The sequence below is a fragment of the Cyprinodon variegatus genome, unplaced genomic scaffold, assembly GCF_000732505.1.
Source record: "Cyprinodon variegatus isolate N-32 unplaced genomic scaffold, C_variegatus-1.0 Scaffold187, whole genome shotgun sequence".
Taxonomy (NCBI): Eukaryota; Metazoa; Chordata; class Actinopteri; order Cyprinodontiformes; family Cyprinodontidae; genus Cyprinodon; species Cyprinodon variegatus.
In genome coordinates, this window is record NW_015150640.1 from 1,064,636 (window position 1) to 1,087,367 (window position 22,732).

Sequence of the window (22,732 nt, forward strand, 5' to 3'; positions counted from 1 at the left end):
TGGGGGGGAGATGTTCATGTTGCTGCAGTCTGCAGTCTGACCGCTAGATGTCGCTGAAAGTTACACACTGTAGCTTTAACAAAAAGAACTGCAAGTTAAGAAAAGCTGCAAACTAGTTGAGCATAAAAGAAGGGCTCCAGACTGATAGCAGGAATGAACCATCTTCATGTGGGACCAAACCCTTGGTAAAATCATGAGCAGGACTCAAAGGAAAATATATTTTTCCAAATGTCTTCTGGGCAGTCGTCCCATTTTTGTTTGTACTAACGATCTGGTCCAATATGAGTTGATGATCATCTTTTAGCTTATCAGAACTTCCTTTTTTTATTGTTTTTCTTTAAATGTGTTTTGTGAATTTGTTTTAGCATAATCTATTTTGCAGTGTGTTTATGTATTTGAAGTGCATTTTTACTTTGCTGCTCCCTGATATTTCCTTTGTATTTGTTTTGTGTCTCATGGTGTGACAAAAACTTCACTCTTTTCTGTTTCTGCGATCCTACACTGTGTTCCTATGAACTTCAGTTCAGAAAGTTTTAGTTGGATGGTAGCCTCTTAAAAAAACATGCCTTGCTCCCAAAAACTGTCAAGATCTGTTAATAAAAGTGGATTAACTGTCCAGTATGTAGATGCTCTAAATTCTACATGCTGGAGATGAATACATGTGTTTTTTTAAATAAAGGACAGTGCACTCAAAAAGCTTTAAAACACCATGCAGATATATCGATCAGAATCAGTTTTACTGATTAAGTTACTGCACAGAAACAAGATATTAAAAAATTCTTATTTCTCACATCTTTACTTAACTGCGCTAAGGAACTGTTTTGTTTCTGCTGCTTTCAGACAGAAATTTGACAAGACTCTTCATGCATAAAAATAAGTTTACCTGCTTACAACAGGTAAATGAGTGTTTTATTTAGCTGCTGCAGGCAATATGAGATGTTTTTGTATATGGAGAGGTCTTATAAATACTGTATCTGCTAATGTATGACCATCTGAAGACGTCAGTTTGATGAGACTGCATATTTCTGTGAATTCAGAGGCGTTATGCATCAAAACTAGTTTTTTCTCTATATTTTAATGCTTTAATCTTTCTAACAATTGTCCACTGTTATTGTAACTAATTTGTTTTTAACCTAATTTGTTTAAGGAACAAAAGAAAATCTCAAACATAAAAAGTCTAAGTATAGTGAGGGGGAAACTAAGTATACCTTTGCTGTTTTTGTAAGATTAATGATGCTTGGAGCTTGGATTTACTGATCATTATGTCAAGCTCAACTTTATTTTTATAGCACATTTTAAAACTGCTACATCTGCTCAAAGTGCAGAATTGCAAGTTAAACAAACATAAAGAAAATTATTATAATAATACAAATGATTAAAAAAAAAATTTGCTCGGCTTTTGTTGAAGGCCTGAGCAAAAAGGTGAGTTTTCTACAACCATTTAAAAGCATGAATAGACTGGACCTTTTTAACATTTAATGGAAGTCATTTGAATTGAAACATTTAAAAAGCATCAACAGTATTTTAGATTGAATCCTAAAGCTCACTGGAAGCCAGTGTAGAGAAGCCAACACAGGAGTTATGTGCTTGTGTTTCCTTCAGCCCATGACCAAACGCCCTGCTGCGATTTGAACTAACTGCATGTGACAGATGGACGTTTGCTCAAGCCCACACGTAATAAAAGCATGGATGACATTAAAGAGCAATTTTATGAAATCAGAGGTTATAATCGGTTTAAATACCTGGACCTCAGGTATTTGATTAACACAGTGCCTGAATGGAAAGACTTCAGCAATGACCCTAAAGATGCAACTATTGGTGTGGATCAAACATGGATACAGTGCAAGTCCATTATTCTACAGAAAAGTTTACAACATTTACATATCATATATCATACAAATAATTAAAAAATACTGAACAAGAATTGTTTGTTAAGTTTGAGATTCAGCAACAGGACAGCAATCTTTACAACTGAAACTGTAAAATTTTGGCTAAAGAAGAAAGAAATCAAGGCAAAAAAATCTATGGCTTTTGCTTCTTAAAACTGTTGTATAATGAGGTGCACCAGGTAAACTCTCTCTCACCTCAAATCTATCATTTATTTAGTTTGAAATAAAGCATATATAACTTGGACAGAAGGTATTTTTATCCTTTAAAGCTTATATTAATGTGGAAGGATTTTGTATGTTTTCTTTATCCTTAGTTTGTTTGCCAGTTTTATAGATCTTCACTGCTCCTAAAACCATTCCAAAAACAATCTTTTGCAAAAAGTGATGATTTGTTCAGATATTCTGTTCCTACACTGCTATGATAAACACAACATAAGCCAAAAAACTAACAAGCTCAGTAAACTGGAAAACATCATTTCATACAGTTGCTAAAAAAATTAAAAATTAAACAATACTGAATACTTTGTGGTGCACGATAAACTTGGGATTTATAGAGAACGGTCGAGGTTAAAAGCTTAAGATTTGCTGTTTTTTTATGCTTTTATTTGACCTTCAGTATGCAGTGTCAGACTCCCTGCAGCTCAGAGCAGCAGTTTGATTCATCAACTTAGCTTAATGTCACTGATTAGCATTTTAAGCTATAGTTGGCCTTTTTTTAGGAGTTCTATATCTTAGATATTAACTTGTTAAAAATGACTTGTGTGTTAGTCATATTAGATTAAATTCTAAGCTATTCTAGATGCAATTTGGACCATTTTTGCCTTTAAAAATAAATAAATCCATTTTAAAACATGATTTAAGTTAAAAAAAACTTTAGCTTCTGAAAAACCAATACCTATTGTTTAATGGAAAACTGCTCATAATGGCATTTTTATTTTGAAATTTGTTCTCTTTATTAGCTACTACAGACAATAGAAACGAATAACCATAAAAGTCAATAGTGATGCAAATTGTAGACCCATATCTGGACATAATAAAAATAAATGAAATGCAATTTATGGAAATGGTTGCATATTTTTTAATGAGGGCTTTACTAAAAGAAAGGGAGAGTTTAAACATACTGACATTTGAAGGTTAGAATCACTAAAATAAACATATTAAAATTTATTTTATTTTTTTTAAAGATAAAAACATTTGGATTTTTATACAATAATTTAAAATAACAATTGTGTTATGTAGTTTTATAAACCTGATTCATAATCTTGATTTGTTTTCCTTTTTTCTCTGACATTTAGTTAAGGGATCAGGGTTGGTATAGGATTGGTTTGTTTGTTTTTTATTCAAAACAAAATAATAGCAATGTATTTTCTGCTGCATCCTTTCATTAATCCAATCTGATGCCGATAAATATGCTGTAAACCAGTTAAAAATGGTTACAATCAGACTGGGCTGTTTTGTTGTGTTTTATCCAAAGTAGGTGTGGTATAATTTGGACTAATATTTTGGGTCATTATCTTGTTGTAAGAAAAACCCCTGATGACGGTGGTGTATGCCAGAGGACATCCCTGCAGAATTCTGTGGTAGCCATTTTGGTTCAGGGGGCCTTTGACTTTTTACAGCTGCTCCAGATCATTACACTTCCCACTCCATGTTTGAGACTTAATCTCAGACACTCTGTAACCATCATTTGGCCGGCTATCATCATGCGTGATGAACCTAATATTTAAAATTTGTATTCATTACATCAGTGGCATTTTTTATCTAACTTTTCATCCGGATTGCTAAAGCATGTTTAAAATTAAATTGAATTTCATTGCTCAGCCTATTTGCCTGATGCCTTAGCAATGACTTTCGTGCTGCAACTTTTCCTCTCAAACCTGCAGCTTGACGTCTTGTCTTCACAGCTGATACTCCGACTCATTTCCTTCTAATAAGCTTTGATTGGAGCTGTTGTCCTGGCGATCGCCTATCATGAAAACTGTTAACTCTCAGAAACTTGTCCTCCAATTCAGATGTGGCTGCAGGTCTGTCAGACCTCTTTCTGTAGGAGAATCTGAGTCAATCTTTATAATGAAGAAAACTCTACTTTCTTTACCACTTCCCTATAGGAAGCACTATAGCACTTTATGCTGTTTGCCTTTTTATCATCTTTTTTTGAAGCAGCAAACTTTCTGCATAATAATAACCATTCGACCATGAGGGTGCGGTACCATGATGTGTCCAAACATATTTATATATGCAGAAGGGTTGTAAGCAATCAAAAGATTTCAAACAATTATGGATGCAGAAAAAAAAAACTAAAATAAACAAAAACAGATACATGAATGTACAGGTAAATATATCATATTAAAATAAAAAATGAAGCAATAAAAAATGTCTGTCGAAAAGAAAAAAACAGTGATCAGAAGATTCTTATAAAAAACATGCTTTGTTCCTAATTTAAATAAAATTATGTAGTGGTAATGATTGGTATAATAGTATTAATAGTCTTATTAATATTAACATAAAAGAAATTATAATAATCATTATTAGCCAGCTGAAACCCTTAAAGGCCGGATTCATTAGCCAGAGTGGATGTTGCTCCCACACAGACGCCCCATCGACTCCATAGAGCCCTAGACCAACCTGTGTGTTTTGTGGGGGGGTTTTTTTGTGTTAGCTAATATAGTGAAATGCAATTAAAACTGACCTCAGGGAGCACCGTTACTCCCACTCCAGGACAGTATCCGAGCAGAAGCACCGCCACAAAAACTGACCTGGCCAGGGGATGCCCAGGACCCTGGAGCCTCGCTACGTTATATGTGTTTTTGTAGATTTTCTGTTTTTTATAGATTTTTTTTTTAACTCCACTTGGGTCGCGCCACTATCAAGCAGTCAGACAATTAATCTGACAATTAGCGCACCATGAGGGTTGTCAGGTCGCAACCACAGCCGCTCAACCCGTCAGAAGTTTATGGCAATTAGGGCTACATCTAACGGTTATTTTGCAAATTGATTAATCTGTCGATAATTTTTTCGATTAATAGATTAATAATCAACCAAACGTTCCTTAAAGGAGATTTTTTATTAAATTAAACCAGGTGAAACTAAAACTTTTCCACTTGAGGAGACAAAGTTTTTTTTTTTTTAGTTTAGATGCAAAATGTTTTTATATTTTTTTACTTTTTTGATATAATTATTGCTCTAAATGGGTTGTTCTGTCAGCTAAAGGTATGTTGTAGAGTCTACATATTCCAGTTAACAATCAATTGCTAAATTAGTAGATTATTTCAATAATCGATTAATTCGATTAACTGTTTCAGCCCTATTGGCAATAATAATAATCTTATTATCATCATCACTAAAATGATCTTTAGCAATGTTAATTGGAATGTTGACATAATAAATTATATTTCTATCTAGATCTGTTTTGTGATCCAGGCCTTTAATGTAGATTGAATCATTTTTAGAAAGGGTCTCTGGTTTGATTGAAGGCGGTGGATCAATGAATGTTTTTCCAGTATGATGTGTTGGAGTTGGCCCAGTGTCTGATATGTAAGGCATTTCTGGATTCCCACTTTTAAAAAGGGAGAATTTTCCTGGAGAGAGTTTTTCGTATAATTCTTAAATGCACATTCCTTTTTTCAGTTTTCCAGTTCAGCACTAACCTTTAGCCATTAGACATAAGTTGCAATGAATAAGTGGAAAATTTGGATGTTCTAAAACTTTAGACTGGTATTTCGTTCTTGCGCTTAGATTTTTTTTTCTTTTCCCCTTTTTCTGCTTTGCTCCTCAAGATTGAGCAACAAACAAATCAGAACTACACAAGAGACTTTGTGAGTTTCCACATCATCCCTCAGCTCAAGGCGTCCAGCTCGGTAGTTTAAAGCGCTCCAGAAATAGGAGCTGTTTTTGTAAGGAGAAACTCGGACACCTCCCTGCACCCCTCCCTTCACGCTTCCAGTTAGACTCTGGTGGTCTGATGAGTCTCTGAAGTGGAGGAAAATGTTTGTTATTTGATTAGAGACTCTGTTAGACACATTCAGACATGCAGGAAGCACAAAATATGCAGCTATCCCACATTGTTTTAACATTCACCACAGAGGAATGTAGGTTTAAAGGCTTGCCAGTGATTTCTCATTATTTTCAACTTTAGAAGGTTTTCTGGGGGATAAAGTCTTTTTTATAGGAATAACTGTAGATCGTCCTCAAACCTGATAAACGAAAAAAAACATATTTAAAGGTGCATTTCATCCAGCTGAAATCTCATCACAAAGCTGTGTTATATATTACAAGTGTTTATGTTGACTTGAATGTTTTTGATTTCATAGGGGATATTTTTAATACAGGAATCTTGGACTAATGAGAGCTATGCCTGTATGATATACAGTGTAAGAACTCAGTATATGATCGGTGCTTCTAGTGCAGGTATTGCTGCAGCAATGCTGCATAGCATGGTGTTTAGCTTGTGGCTCTGCTGAGATATTGCTTTGTTTGATCTACAATCTTCTAAAGGTTGCTGCCCATTTTTCCAGTCTTAAACCTTTTTCTTCCACTTAACTTTCCTTTATTATGCTTGGATACAGCACTCTGTTCAGCGGGCTTCTTTAGAACTTATCTTTTATGGTTTAGCCTCCTATTGAGGGTTTATTGACTGTGTCTTTGGCAACATTTCTGTTTATAACATCCAGTAAAACATCCGGTTGTTTCTGAAAATGTTTTTTGCTATAATTATCTGTAGGTCATAACAATAGAAAGCCATAGGAAAAAAATCTGGAAATGAATCCCTTTTTGTCTAATGAATAGTTTTCTTTTTTTAAGAAAATAACTTTAATAAAGCTCAATTGGCCGTGTTTTAATATCTAATTTTGTGTTTTAGGGGCTTCTTAATAGGATTTACTTGTACAATCGTTTTTTTCTTTTCTTTTAAAGCTAGCCCTCCCCTATTTTTATTGTGTTACATCTCTATCTTCTGTCCCATGATATCGCTGTTATGGAAACAGCAGCTGTTGTTAAGTGCAGATTGATGAACATTTTGACTAATTGTTCTGAAAATTTTAAATATCTTTTTTTAGGAAAAATTGGGCTAATATTTCATTGTAGCTGTATGCAGCTGAGCTGACGTGTCAAACCAGCTTCTCTTGCTTTGGGATTTCATCATGATTAGATTCTGGGATGAAAGCTTCTGACTGTAAAGGAGAATTTGGTTTCATCCAGTTGTTTTATATTTGTATAAAGCCAAAAAAACTTTATCATCTCTGCTGAGTTGTTTAAAGCTGTGAAGAAAGTGAAAAGTTTCAATAGAAGGAGAGAACCAGATCTGACATTGGGCTGATGAGGCACCAATATGAGGTAACAGTTGGGAAAAAAACAAATAAATAAAATCTGAAAGGTGAGGACTACATTTGGTGTTTTTGGACCCTCTCAGCCACCATCTTCATACAAAGCAATCAATTATAACACATCATTGGTGTGAAATAGCTCCTCTGGTAGAGTTGTCTCCATATCAAGTTCCACAAGAATATCAGGTGGCTGTGAAGCTTCAAAATATATTTACCCGTTTTCACATTTCTATTTTTTCTTTCTCTTTTATAGTTTGTTGCTTTAGTTCATGAAAGTCATTTTTATATTAGAAAAGGAAAACATGTTTCATTTGTGAAGTTCATGTTGGAACAACATTGAAGAGACTTTAATGGTTTAAATGATTGTACTCCAGGGGAAAAAAAAAGAATTTGCAAATTTTTGCAATTTGCAAAAACAATATCCCCTAGACTTTTGGGGGAAAATATCAGACAATCAAGACTAAACTTGTCTGTCTGGTATTTTTGAAGATTTTGATCATTTTGCAAAAATCTTAGAATTTTATAGAAATTTTGGAAAGTAAAAATTTTGAAATCTTTGAAAATTTTTTACATTTTTGAAAGTAAAATCGTACCTGCAGAGAAACATGGCGTAGTGTGATGGTCTGAGTCCGCATTGCTTCTTTAGAACCTGGAAGATTTGCTAAATTGGAATCATAAATTCTGATCTCTAAAAAAAAAATACTTGGAGAATTTCTGCTCATCATTTTCAGCACCTCCACCCCTGAAAGATGTGTTGAAAAATGTTTGAGGCTGTCAAACTCTAAACAAAAAGACCCTGCAGTGTGACCTTAAACAGGCATGTAATCGACACATCTTATCATTTGGGTTTACTTCTTCAGAAAGGGCGAGATCGGTTTGGATGTGGTTTTGTTTTATTTAAATAATTACATGTTCTTCTTAAGTGATGTTTGTCATCAAAACAGCCCCTATTGGTTCCCTTCAGCGACGTAAATGTTGCACAGTCCAATCATATCTGTTCTTGGTGATGACTTAAGCCAAACATCAGTTTGTGACTTTATCCTGTTTTCTGATACAATAAAGGATAATCCCTGTAGTTGCATGCTTCAGGATCCACCCCCTTATGTTCCTTTATCCTCAGCACACACACCCTTCTTTGCTCAAATGTCTTAATATGAGTGCACGGCTGCAGAAACTGGAATCCCTCCAGGGTTTGGTTTTAGGCTGAGGTCTTCATTACAGTTTTTATAAATGGATTCCTGCCCTATAATCACAGGCTGGCAGATTCCTGTAGAGGCTGGACGTTTCTCCTGAAGTGGTTAAAAACCAGAAGGTGGGGCTAATCCAGGGGATCCTTTAGATTAGTAGGACGTTTCACAATAATATGACTTTTATTGCTGCATCAAGACGGCATCTCATCGTAATGTTTCTGTTTTCTGAGAATAAGATAAATGTTCTGTACTTCTATCATAACCATTTGTTTCCCTCTCTTCCTTCTTTCTGTTCCAGTGAGCAGAGCATCTGCCAGGCGCGGGCCTCTGTGATGGTCTACGATGATGCCAGTAAGAAGTGGGTGCCCATCAAGCCGGGGCAGCAGGGCTTCAGTCGCATTAACATCTACCACAACACTGCCAACAACACCTTCAGAGTGGTGGGGGTCAAACTCCAGGACCAGCAGGTGAACGGTCACTGACATTATCTCCATGACTGTCCAGCAGAACACAGCAGTCAGGTGTTCAAATGTTTAAAAATACAGCAGCTGTCTTAATGGTTAATTTACCTTGGAGATACCACAGGGTTATGTTCTTGGACCTACTCTATTTATTTGATTCTTTCTGCAATTGGTTGGCTTGATTTTCTTATTTGCTTTTATTGTGTAGGATTAGTTTTATTTGCTGTGCCTTTTGTTTTCAGTTTCATATCTTTGTATATTTAGGTTTTTATTAACCTTTTATGGTTAAATGTGTTATAGATGGACCTAATATACCTCCCTCTTCTTTTCTAAGGTTGTTATTAACTACTCCATAGTGAAGGGTCTAAAGTACAACCAGGCCACCCCGACCTTCCATCAGTGGCGGGACGCTCGGCAGGTCTATGGGCTGAACTTTGCCAGTAAAGAGGAGGCCACCACCTTCTCCAACGCCATGCTGTTCGCCCTCAATGTCCTCAGCTCCCCGGACAGCGGAGGTGAGCTGTCCCCCGATGATTACATCCACCACACTAATGTTCAATCAATTCTTTTTTTCAAATTTTAGGTCATGAAACATAATCACAAAAAAAGCAGAATTAAATAAACTGGTCCGGATTTTGGTCCATCCATCAACCCATCCATCCATTCATCCATCATCCAAGATGAATAAATAAAAACATCATCTAAATGTAACCCATAGGCAGACATTTTGTTCTTTTTCTGATTTTATTTCCGTCACATATTTTTGCATTTACCATACTTAAAAGCAATGACCACTATGGATTTAATTACTTAAAGGTATAGTGGAGGATTTACGCAAATTTTTGAAAAGACCCGTCCTCTCCACTTAAAATAAAAAATGCACACGCACAACCCTGTACCGCTCCCGAGAGGGAACGCCTGTTAAACGCAGGCGACAGCATTCACGAGCCCATTTCTCCTCGTGCATGCTCTATTTAAGAGTTGCTGTTTGCATCACTCTTACAAACTTACTTTCAAAAAGAAGATTTGCAATTTTTCCTCTATGTCAGACTCCCCACCTGTAAGTGAAAATGGGGATGAGCACGTAGGAGGGCCTTACATGAACATATCACCAGAATGATTGACAATTGCGATGACCACTTATTTTGATGATCCATCCGGAAAAAGATTATCCTCCATGATACCTTTTATACATCTATGTTTCCATTTTCTGTTTATACTTAAAAAAAAAAATGGCTGAAAGTGATTAAGAATGCTGCCAATTTGATATAAAGATTTTTGTAAACCCTAAAAAATGTTTTCTTTTTTTTGTAAAAGGTTTTAATGAATATATAATTAATTTTTTATTTTCTTTATACAGCCACTTTCTATCAGGCTGTCATAACATCCTCTCTTAGATCAGCTTTTTTGTCATATCAGCTGATTTACTGATGAAACTAAATTTTAAGCAAGTTCTACCTCCCTGTAGATTTTGATAAGAGTAACTCACAGAAAACATGCTCTGCTCTTTTCATTTTGACATTTAAAAAGGGTTTTAAAATAAAAAATGCAAATATTTGTACCCAGACTTTACCTGAAAACGAAAGTTACTACCATAACTACGGTTCTATGAATCCCGGATGACCTCCAGAGACGGTGCTTCAAGCAGTAGGGATGAAATAGAACATCATTTCCATGGTTTGCAGTTTTGATTTAACCCAAAGATTCGGCCTTAACCATCTATGCATTAAGTCAGCCCCCAGGTTGTAGTTTCTCTGCAGATTTGGGCTTTTCTGTAAAAACGGAAATTATGAAAATCTTTGTTACTGTGTTAGAAATTACGATTAGATGGAGAAAGCAGTCTCTCCCTGTCCAGTTCAATTAATTAGACCTGCATCATTGTACTCAAACACTTTAATTTGGTAATTTATTACTTCATTCTGCTTCTTAAAACTTTTTCTTTTGTTTTATCATTTATTTCAAGCACAAGTTTATATCTTTTTATTATTTTTTTGGTGTGTTTTAGGTGATAAACCTGCCTTCCCTTAATATATCGGTTAGGGCTCTAGATGTGATTGCACCTGCAGATTTCAGGTTTGAATATTTAGGCACAAGCAGAGATGAGGCAGCAGTGACGTAGTTATATTTACTTGAATAACTTTTGAAACAATTTTTTTTTTTAGTAGTAGTAGTTTTACTACATTGTACTTTTACTTGTGTAAAGTGAAGATGAATGGTTGCTAGTTTTACTTGTGTAAAACATCCGCTTCACCTGCATTAGTAAAGAGCAGACTTGCATAAAAAATCGACCAGTGAAACATTGAAATAAAACTTAATTTTGTTCTTCATTGTTTTCATGTTGGGGCAATTCTCAGGACGGGGTCTTTCTGCATGGAGTTTTCATGTTCTCCCTGTGCATGCGTGGGTTCTCTCCGGGTACTCCAGCTTCCTCCCAGTCAAAAAACACGACTGTTAGGTTAATTGGCTTCTCTATATTCCTCTTAGGTCTGATTGTGTGTGTGAATGGTTGTTTGTCCTTTTAGTCTCTGTGTTGCCCTGTGATAGAATGGCGACCTGTCCAGGGTGGACCCCGCCACTTGCCCAGCAGCACCCCTCTTGACCCCAGTAGGGATAACCGTGTCTGATAATGGATGGATGGATGTTTTCATGTTATCTTTGATATGCTGGTTCTGCTGTCATTTAGACGTCAGCTGAACATGCAGTAACTTACCTTGTTCTGTTCTATATACATTACATAACGTAAATACTGCTATAACTAGTTTGAAAATAAAAATAGCATTTAAAAATGCTTTTTCCACATGAAATTCGTATAAAATAATTGTATTAATTATTTTGTGATTTATAACATTATATTCTTTCCAACTTAACATAATTTTTAGAATATTAAATTAGGTCTCATCATCAATTATGGACTACTAGGGATGCATCAGCAGATATAAAAATCTGTGCTGAGGCCAATATCTGATATTAATATCGGCGCTATCGCCATTATCCCATATTTCCTTTCCCTTCTAAAACCATGAAAGAACGACCACAGTGCTGACGTTGCTTCTCTGCTCCAGTTAAACCCCCCAATCCTTAGCTGTGACATCACTGTCACATGATCAAATTAACACCACATGAGCGATCGCCTCACCTCCTAAAAAAAAACTGAAATTTAATAGAAGTACATATTGGTTGTCAATATCAGCTCAGTTTTACTTATTTGACTGATACGCTTGAAAATTATATGTATTAATGTGTACATGTATACCCCAAAGGAAAACCTGAGATTAATAGAATTGTAAAAAGGAAAGTGATAAAAACAGTAAATTTTAAAGAGTATTAAAAGGACAAATTCCATCCTGAAATTCAACCTTATTTATTAAAATTAACTGTTTTATTTAAAATTGGATGCCCATAAAGGGGTAAACTTTCCCACAATTCAAAGGATTTTAATTAATTTTAACCCAAATCTATTATAGAAATAGGTTGAATACATCTGCCCCTATAAATTGGGCCCTTTTTCAACTGATTGAGATTTTTTTTTCCAATAAATGGATACATACAAATATATCAAATTAGTGCATCTCTATTTTAGACTGAAAATATCTGCATTCAGTGAATGTGAGAAACCTTAACTACCAAACCATACGTGCTAATCTAAAGGCCCACGTATCAGATCCGGCTTGCCACTGCAATTTATCCGGCGCTCAAGACCCAAAATAGTTATATGATGACATAAAATGGGGTTGTATTTTCTTTTAAAGAGTAAAATTTATCCAAACACAACAAATAAACTGGAATAAATGTATTCCAGAGCAGGTGGCTCTGTGTAAATGAAATGATGAAATAATAAAAATAAAAAAAACATTTCATTTGTTGCCAGCTCTTTTAATAATAATGTTGGATTTGCCATTATGAGAGATTCTGCTATACTAACTTACTGCCCCCTGCTGGCTGATGTGAGGTACAGCAGGCGTGCTTTCAACGTTATCAATGTACTTTTGATGTAAATATACAGTTTTATTTGTACTTGTGGGGTGTTTATATGTATTGTATGTATATTTATATAAATATATGAAATTATATATTTTTTTTTTATTTTTTTTTTTTGGTATTTTTAAACATTACAGATTTGTATAAATGTTTTCATACAACTGATCACCCATTCATTTTTTTTTATTAAGATTGAAAGCATTTTTTAAGTAATTTTGACCTGCATCAGATGGTCTGTCTAACTATATAGTCTATTCAATGTGAAGTGAACTACCTTCTTTAAAATCCTGAAGTGTATTTTAAGCCAAACTTACTTATACTCTTGGTTACCAGACGGTTTCAGAGCATCTCTGGTTACAAGCTACTTATGTGCTCAGTGTGTGCGTGTGTGTGGGGGGGGAGGATTTTACTGCACTGTCATTCCATCCCATCCTTGTGACCCTCCTGATGGTTGCTAAAATATCTCCCATGGAGCCTAAATGTCGTACCCCATCATGCTCATGGGGCAGCTCTTTTTTTTTTTTTTTTTTTTCTTGGTTGCATTTCCAACTTTGTTTGCATCCATTGAAACGCATTCATGGCTCTCCAGCTGTTTGTCGTTAAAGCTGCAGCAGTGACAGCAGTGGTTGCTAGCAGGCTGTGGATTTAGGAAGGTTAGAGCAGCATGCTGACTCCTGATATTCCAACCAGTGACCTCAGACGCATTTCTTCAGCCGTCATCATCCTCAGTAAGTTTCATGTTGGGGAGGAAAATGCCTGACATGTTTTTAATGCTGCAGGTGTAAAGATGTTGTTCTTATTTATTTCTTTTTATTTAGTATTTAATAAATTTGTTTCTGTTCTTCTCTTAGCTGAGACCTGCAGACATTGTTCCAATTAGCATAGCTCTGAAACAGAAGACATAATGTACTCTGAATAAACGAGTTTTTGTAATTAGCATGAAAACAAATGGTAGAAAATGTGCAGAACTTAAGTCTGACCAGCAGATTATTGGTGCGAGCACAGGTTCATTTCACCCCCCTGTGGAGCAGGAGCTACAGTAAAGCACTGCGTTCTCATAAACAGAGGACCTTTCTGAGTAAAGCAGTGTTTTCCACAATTTATTTGTGGTGCTTCTTGACAGTATGGCAAAGGAATTTAACTTTAAGCTGCAAAAAAGAAAACATTAAATATGTTTCTTTTGTGTTGGATTATGTAGCTTTTCTGTTTCTGCTTTAGTAAGATGTTCGCCTCTAAGGATTCATATTTTTATGTCAAAAATATCAACATTTTGGACATGTTTAGGTTGTTGTTTAATCTAGAAGACTGGATATTACTTGTGCAATGAGGTGCAAGCTGGTTGGCGTTTTGGATTTTTTGCTGAAGGATGAACCAACCACTCTGGGAGTTTGTTGAGGTCTGAAATAAAAGGAGATGATGTATCGGAAGAAAATTCTAAGTTATATGCGATGGCAGTGTTTTCATCATCATAAACCATCCCACAAATACAGCACGAAAACTGTGGCCCTCATTAACATTTAGAGAACCATTTTAAACACTCCTATCCCCTTTAGCTGTTCTACATTTTAACATTACAGCCCAAAACAAATAATAAACAAACCTAAGCAATTACACATTGGTTTTAACATCTTTTTAAATAAATAAAAAATGTTTTAAAAATGGTCTATATTCCTGAAACAGGTACATTACATCTGGTGCAAACAGCTGCCTTCAGAAGCCTCTTAACAGGTTACTAGTGTCTGTGTCTTATAGTCTCAGCATAAATTGAGCTGTTTGTGGAGGCTGTATAAGTGCTTTAGAGAAAATGAGTGAGCAAATCACATCAGGATACCAGGGATTATATGACATAACTCCTCATAACAAAAGAGAAAAATCAAATTGGGTTTAGGCTACTAAAAAATATCCAGAGTTCTGGACATTTCAAATCAGAGAAGGAGCTGGAGACTTAGTGAACAGGTGCCTCCATTATAGCACTGCATTGGTTTTTAAGGAAGAGTCATGAGAATAAAGTGTGAAAAAAAAAAAAAAAAAAAAAAAAACTTAACCTTGTCTAAAGTGTGGGACAAGCCAGAAAAAGACACACAAATCAGGTAAAGAACTTTTTCTGGTCATATAAGACTTAAGCAGAACAGGAATAGTTACACATTGTCCCACCTGTGTAACACGGTAGTGGCAGCATCATGTTGTGATGAATTATCAACTTTGCTGACTTTAAACAGACATGTTTTTCCTTAAAGGGGTCATAGAATGATTCTATAGGGTATTTGATGCTGGTCTTTAAGGTCTCTGAATAGGGTGTGTAACATTGGTTGGGCTGAAAATGGCATATTTGCTGTTCTATGAGCCCTAATTCTAGCCTGGTTAAAAGCTCTAGAATGAAACAACAGGTTTTCTTCATTTTATGGTATGCTCATGAATATTTCGATGAGCTGTGCGCTGATTGGTTGGTTTACAACAAGGGAAGCTGCTGAGCAAAGACGCATCATGGCAACAAGCACTCACTCACTGAAACATCTAATTGTTTATATGATAGGGTGACCAGATGCACTCCTTTTCCCTTTTTCATGTCCCACTTTTCATACCTAAAAAAAATGTCAGGGGGGAATTTCAAAATCGTCCGGGATTTTGGTCGATTTCAGTGCAGCACGCAGTCGAAACACACCGAGCCCGAGGACGGGCGGCTCATGGCTCTCTGCTGAGGTCCGATCCAGTCAGCGGCCCAGCAGTCAACACTTCATACCCCCCCCCTCCCTTGGGCCAGTGAACCAGTGGGTTGGTCTGTATGTCAATTTTGGGGCGTGCCAAAAGTACACGCCAGAACCTAATAAAGCAACATCCCCGAGTTTACATCAACTCGGTGCTTCGTTTGGATTGTTTTATGGTGGAATTTTAGAATTGTGAGATTTGCAGAGAAAGAAGGTGTCGATGGCGTTTGAACTTCTCTGTACGTCCATTTCACCCACTGAACTATCGTTATTCATCAATGACAATGTAAACTCGGTTTTGCATTCTATGACCCCTTTAATGTTTAGCATTAGAAGAATAAATAATAGAAAGTGGTAAGAGCCTGAAGCTAAATCCAGAGGATTTCTCTCTGCCAGCGCTGTGATCCCAGTCGCCCCGCCTGCAGCTGCAGACGCAGGGAACGGAAATATCGCCCTGCGGGGGATCCTGATGCCACCCTTGGTGTTAGAGTTCTAATGACTGGTATTCCAGTGATATGTGATAAGTGCCCCCCCGATGCTTCCTGTTAATAGCCCCTTCAGTCGTGTGTGTGTGGGTGTGTGTGTAGAACCGAACCAGTCATTTGACACAATCATCCCTCTAACATTCAGCACCAGCTCCCTTTCCTTTTTTTCCATTCCCCCCCTTTTCTGGTTATTTCCTCCTTTATCGTTGCCAGGTCTCAGTTTATCCCAGTGTTTTTTCTTTGCAGCGGTTTGAGGCTGAAATTCCTGTGGTCGTCAGTGTTGTAAAGAAACAGTTTGGAGCCCCTTCAGCACTAAATCAATGCGCCTCACATGATGCCAGCTGCTGTGTGCTTGGGCTGCCTTTCTGTTCACAGTTTTTCACCTTGCATGATCATTTTAATGTTTATTTTTATCTGGAAAGATGTTTCTGTACAATAGCACTCATTTTGAGCCCACTGCAGGATTGCGGATTTCTTACATTATTCTGCTTTTTTTTTTATCAAAAATGAAATTCAGACTGAAAGAAAAATTGTAATTCAATGATTTACATCTATCATATTTTGCAGTCTGTCAGGTTGGTTTTAGCTTTAAAATCTTTTTGTGTTTTTCAGGTCCTGTAGTTCAGCGCCAAAACGGTCCGTCCTCAGAAGAAAGCGAAGCACAGAGGAGGTATGATTCTCATGAGGACATGTAGAAATAGCAAAAAAAGACCAACCTTAAGGGAGAAACAAATATTTTATTTTTACCCTTCTTCCTTACGCTATCACATGCATCAGAGAGATTCAAACTAAAATATTGTTCTCTGCCTCAATATAAAAAGTCTTTGGGTGTTCTAACCTAGAACTGCAAAACATTTGTGTTAAAAAAACAAAACAATTTAAAGCAAGTCTCCTGTTATAGATGGGTAATAAATATCTTATAGATATGGTTTCATTTAATCCGTAATCGCTCATTCATAACTGTTTAATCTATATTCAATATATTTTGTATGGTATAAACTTTACAATGTAGTGACTTATTCTGAAATGTTGAATATAAGCAACGCTTATTAAAATGAAAAACAGGATCCTTTAAGGCAAGAAATCCATCAGTTTAAACATCATTATAAACACTCATGAATGAGTTATAAAGTGTTACAGATTAATAAATAACACATCTATTAAATGTCTATTAGCATCTATAATAGAAGCCTTAGTTTTATCAATGTATCATTATCCCAATATGCAGAACATTAACTTAAATGACATGAGGTTCAGCCTGTTGGCACCTAAGTATGTAGTAGCTCAGGTTCTTAAGCCTTTCAGCGTCCCAGAGAAAACTGGGAGAATCGTGATAGGAATTAAAATAAAAAGAGCGAAATATCTGGCTGATAAGGTCCTCTCAGTTCTCAGGAATAACGAAGTATCAAATTATTTCCTGGTGTTGTGCAGACCTACACACAGTTTGTCCTTCAGCACCTCAGTAAGCCTCTGTGACGCGCCGGTTCTGGTTAGAGGCCAGGTCATAATGCGTCAGGTATTTAATGAAGAAGCTTTCACATTAAATGTTTCAGAACATCATACAAAAAAAGATTCTTAGAAATAAAAAAAAAAGTTTTTAAACAACCAACGTCTTGACAGAGAGAGAAATACTCATCCAAAGTTAATGTGATTGCTTTTTAAACTTTTTTTTTTAACAGTTATTGAATCTTTTTTACTTGGAAGGAAGAATTTTGTCCCTCTCCTTGTCCTAAACCAACAGGTTGAAAGCATAAATGGGCTTTTAAAGATCATCTCAATTACACTTACTTTGATTAGACCACACAGATGTTTTTAGCCTATTTGTGTTGGACTCTCTGGTTTGCTTTGGATCATTGTCCTACTTCAAAGACCCAATCTGGATTGATTCTATGGCAGGTCATAAGGGTCCTGAAACAGGACATTAGCTACTCACCATTACACTCCCACCACCATGTTTGGGCGTCATAAATGAGGGCTGATAAATGTTTTGTTTTTTTCATATCTTCTTTGATTTCTTGAAAGTGTTCCTTCCCGGAATCTTTTGGCATAGTTTGCGTAGTTTACTTTTAAAAAGGATCAGTTTAGTTTGAATGGAGACTTTCCTTTAACAATAGAAATCACAATCATGACAGTTACTGCCTCCAAATGTGGCAAAACCAGTTTTAAGGTTTATGCTGTAATACTTCCTTTTCTGTGGAGACAAATTGGTTTGCATAACTCTTTTTGCTAAATAAAGGAGACTATTGTACAAAAAAGGGCCTCGAGCATTTAATCCGGTTGAGTTTCTCTCATATTAAAGTTTATCTGATGATCTGAAACTGTTAGTTTTACAAAAAAAGGTATGGCTAAATACGTTTTCATAGCTGATTAAGATGAATATTTTACAGACATCTAGATATAAAATTATTTATCTCTTCCTGAACAAGTAGTCAATCAGTGCAGCTCAACCGTTTCTTTCAAGCATTGATTTAGCGTCGTCAATCTCATTATTTTATGAACAGTTTGGAGCCTTCAAGGAGACGCAAGCTAAATATAAAGATTTACTGAAACTGCACCCATTTTTACCTCCAGGTTCTGCACATAGTTGCTTCCCGCTGCACTAAGGAAATGTCTACACCAACAGGCCCATCAAGTGTAGCAGGATTTTCACTTTTATTTTTTTATTTTTTTGACAGGTTATAGTTTCCTACACATCTCATTCTGAATGCAACCTGCAGCCAAACACAACAGGCACAGAGATGACAGAGAACAGATGATTTTTCCAAGTCGTTAAGAGCTTTTATTGCAACAGACGGCAAAATAGGGTGTATAATTCATCCCTTTAACAACCACACATGAAATTAAATGTCATTTAAGTCTTGGTATCTCCAACTTGCTTTTTTGGCGCTGAAGTGTTGCAAACGTTTCCTGATTGAGACTCTCAGTTGCAAAGATTATGGCTGAAAGGATCAGAATTATGATTAAAAAGGGTTTGGGAGTTTTGTTTATAGGAAGAAGTTGTTTTAGTTTATATAAAAAGTGAAAAACTAATTTCTTTCATGCTCTACGGCATGAAAGAAATGCCCTGGTTTAAGGCCTCGTCAAGTGACCGCAGATTTACTGAGAGCAAACGCAGTGACATCCTTGCACTTGATAGGATGATGGAGCAGCATCAGATGCAGGCGCACAAGGAGAGGGAGCGGCGGACGTCGGGATCAGGTGAGGCTCCAGCAAACACACCCACACCCCCCAGTATAAACACACACACGCCCATTGAAGCCTGAACGCAGCACGTCACATGATCCCCAGTGCACAAACATCCAAAACAAAACACTCACCAAGAGGCCTCCATTTACCAATAAACGGTCCTGACGAGAGCGAATTTATGTTGACCCGCCTTTGTTTGGTTTTTCCTTTAGTAGGTCAGGTTGGCTTTATGTTTCCAAAGCACACAGATTACTTCACCTGTAGGGAATACCAGAAATTCCTGGATAAAACAGGCTTCCCTCTGTAGTTTTCCCAAAGTCCCTATGGTTTTTATTTGAATCCATTTACACATGTTAAATGTTCAAGTCTGCTCTTTAACTTCACCTACAGACTTAAACATGGCCCTTTGTCCCTGATGTGAATGGTTATATCAGTCCCCCCCCCCCCCTCTCCGTCCCCTGCAACATGTTGTACCGCCATCGTTCTTCCAGCTGCCGGTGGGGGGAAATGCCACATGCTCTCTGATCATGGCTCAGTCATGTTGCATTCTGCTGCTTGTTCTTTTTTATTATGATATTTTGCTTCTTTCTTATTTGCTGTTGGCTTCTGTTTTTTGACTGCTCCTGATTTTTTCTCATCTTACTTGCTTGACTGTTCAGTTGCTTTTCATTATTCTCACGTTTTTCTCTTTTCTGTTCTCCTTTGTTTGTTACCCTCCTTCGTCTGCATCTCCTCCTCCTCTCTGTCTCTCTCTCTCTCTGCCTTTCCCACCTTCTGCCCGCCGCAGTCGTTTCCACCCTCCAGTATAAAGTGTCCACCCCTCCCACCCACCCAGACACTCCTCCCGAGTACAGACAGTTCAGGGCTAGCACACTGCCGCCCTCCTACGTCCGCGTGGCCTCCTCCTCCTCTCCTCCCTCCTCTGTGTCTCCCTCCCAGGAGAGGGAGGTGGGGGGTGGGAGGGACAAGGCCCAGCTGTCCTCTCAGCTGTCCACCTCGCTCGCCTCGGCCTTTTCCCCAGTCCAGGCCGGAGTGAACACCCAGGGCCGACAGGTCCGTCAGATCCCCCTCTCCCCTCCCACAGCGGCCCGCCACCTTCAGCAACAGCAGCAGCAACAAGAAATCCATCTCCCCCCCAAACATGGCACCTGGTCTGCCTCCCACATGCAGCAGATGTACTCCCAGTGCCCCCAACCCTCCTCCTCCCCTCCAGTAATGATGCCCATGCCTGTAAAGCAGGGTTTACCCCCTCAGCCAGTCCTCCCAGTAGCTCACCCCCTTCCACCTGTCAGCACTAGGATGAAGCCCCCTCCCCTTGACCCTCCCACTGCTGGGGGCCACCCTCAGTACCCCCAGCAGCCACCCCACCCTCACTCCAACGGCCAGTCCGACGATTCCTACTCTCCTCTCTCTCAGCATCTCCCGCTCACACCGCAGTACTGCGAGGCAATCCCCCTCCCCCCTCTGATAGGTCAGTCAGGACCTGGCCCCGCCCCCAACTACCAGAACCAGTTAAGCTTCCACTCTCAGCAGCATCTACACCAGCAGCAGCACCACCAGCAGGCTCAGACCCCCACCACCACCACCTCATCTTCCTCTTCCTCCTCGCCCCCCTCTTACACTGCCATGTCAGACGGGGGCTCTCCCAAGAAGACCCCCTCCCCTGTCCCCCAGCCGGCCCCCGCGGCCAGCAGCAGTAAGTATGAGGAGAGGAGGAGGAAGCGTCTCAGCAGGAATGTGACAAGAGTTTACAGTCTGTGTGTGCGAATGTTGGATGGCTCGTTTGAGAACAGGAGTGTGTTTGGATTCTGATGAAGGTACCACACCCCGCATCTGTAGACACTGACACGAAAGACATCGATGTGCCAACAGCCTGAACAAACCCTCCGTCTTCCCACAGGGAGGCTTTAACTCTCTTAGACTAACCTGTCTCGCCCCGTCATACAGGTCGGGTGAGACCCACAGAACCGTGTTAGGCAATAAAACCAAAGAGCTCCTCCCGTCAAACCTCTGGAGAAAGACGTATCAGAGAGCCAGTCGCTATTCCTCCTGTCAGACCAAATTAGATGCTTTACAAGAAACTATTTGCACTTACCTATGTGCATTTTAGACATTTTGGTTATGATGTAATTCCCTGGAAAACCTAAAAGAATTGGAGCATGAACTACAGCACCCTGCAGAAGTGTTTATATGTGACAAACCTTTTAGGACAATTTATTACTTTGATTACGGTTGGATGTCTCTACTAGCTTCCTGTTCTTCCTTGCAAAAATAACTCAAGGAGCATCTGTGAACATCAATGTCAAAGTCCTAGATTGTATTTAAATTGTGCATCTCATCACATTTAGCATGTAGCTAACACAGCATTCAAGAAAAAGTAGCTCATAAGAGAAAATCCTGAAGGCACACCGGCACCCCACTGCTAGAGAGCTCAAAAAGGGTTTGGTGTTATTCTGGGTTTGAGACGTTTCCTTAAGCAGGACCTTACTGCTCAAAAACCTCCCAATGTGGCTGAACCAGAGAAGTTCTGCTAAGGAGAATGAACCAAAAGACTCAGTGAATTATTGGCTGCTGTTTTCTCCAAAGGGGCACGACCTATTATGTTTATGGTGCTAATTTTATTTCAAATAGGGCCAGGTTCACTTTGATGGCTCTTTTTCTCTTAGTAAAGGAGATTATTATTTAAAAAATTTAAATTTCCTACCCCAAGAAAACATATTGGAAAAAATCCTTTACTTAACAACCCACATCCAAATCCTGACCAGTCCTTTAACTGTTTCTGACCCCCTGCAAGAAAACACTTCTGCCCAAACAAAGTTTTGAGAAAAAGCAGCGAGAACCCCCAAGTCAGAAAACAGTGAAGCCATTTTGTTCTTGCAGCTTTAGAAGGAAGAAGAAATTCCACCTCCTTGAGCAGAAGGAACCATCCCACAGGAAAAAAAAAATTTAAATCTGAAGAATTATTTTACAGGAAGGCAATAAATATCTTAAGAAAATGTGCCATCTTTGAACTATTATTGGACCTTTTATATTGAAATTAAGTTTAATATAAAACAAAAATATCTTATTTATCCAGTTTTTGAAATGACTGTGTCACATTTTAGCTTTAGGGAAGAGAATTCATTGTAATAACATTAAACAGAAGATTTTTTTACATGAATTTGGTGAAATAATTGTGTCCTGCATGCTCTTTGGAGCCCTTCGGTGATCCAGTAACATGAACATTTCTATAGAGGGTCACCAGAGAAGCATGGAAAGCATTTAGCTTTTTGTTACCTGGTCTCAAACCTATTCAGAAAGGCAACTTTTGTTAAAATATCACTTTGAGTGAGAGATTAAATTAGCTTTAAGGATGTAGATATAATCTACTTAATCTGTAATGAATGGCAAATAACTAAACAGTGTCTCTTTGATAAGTGACTGATATATGATGCCTTTCTGAGGAATTTATTCTCTAAACTTTGTCACAGTTTGTCCCGTTGCAAACAAACAAAACAGGTAGAATCTGTATTTTCAG

At 37.7% G+C, this 22,732-nt stretch overlaps 1 protein-coding gene across 3 annotated transcripts in view; it reads left to right on the top strand.

Annotated features, from left to right (window-relative positions):
* The window catches only part of LOC107087582 (ena/VASP-like protein), a 50,873-nt gene that overhangs the window by 25,059 nt on the left and 3,082 nt on the right, over positions 1-22,732 (top strand). For all 3 annotated transcript variants that reach the window (XM_015379237.1, XM_015379236.1, XM_015379235.1), the window contains exons 2-6: positions 8,699-8,867; positions 9,196-9,376; positions 16,642-16,699; positions 19,166-19,227; positions 20,003-20,911. In XM_015379237.1, coding sequence (XP_015234723.1) covers positions 8,699-8,867; positions 9,196-9,376; positions 16,642-16,699; positions 19,166-19,227; positions 20,003-20,911 — 1,379 coding nt within the window. The remainder of the gene's footprint in view (positions 1-8,698; positions 8,868-9,195; positions 9,377-16,641; positions 16,700-19,165; positions 19,228-20,002; positions 20,912-22,732) is intronic.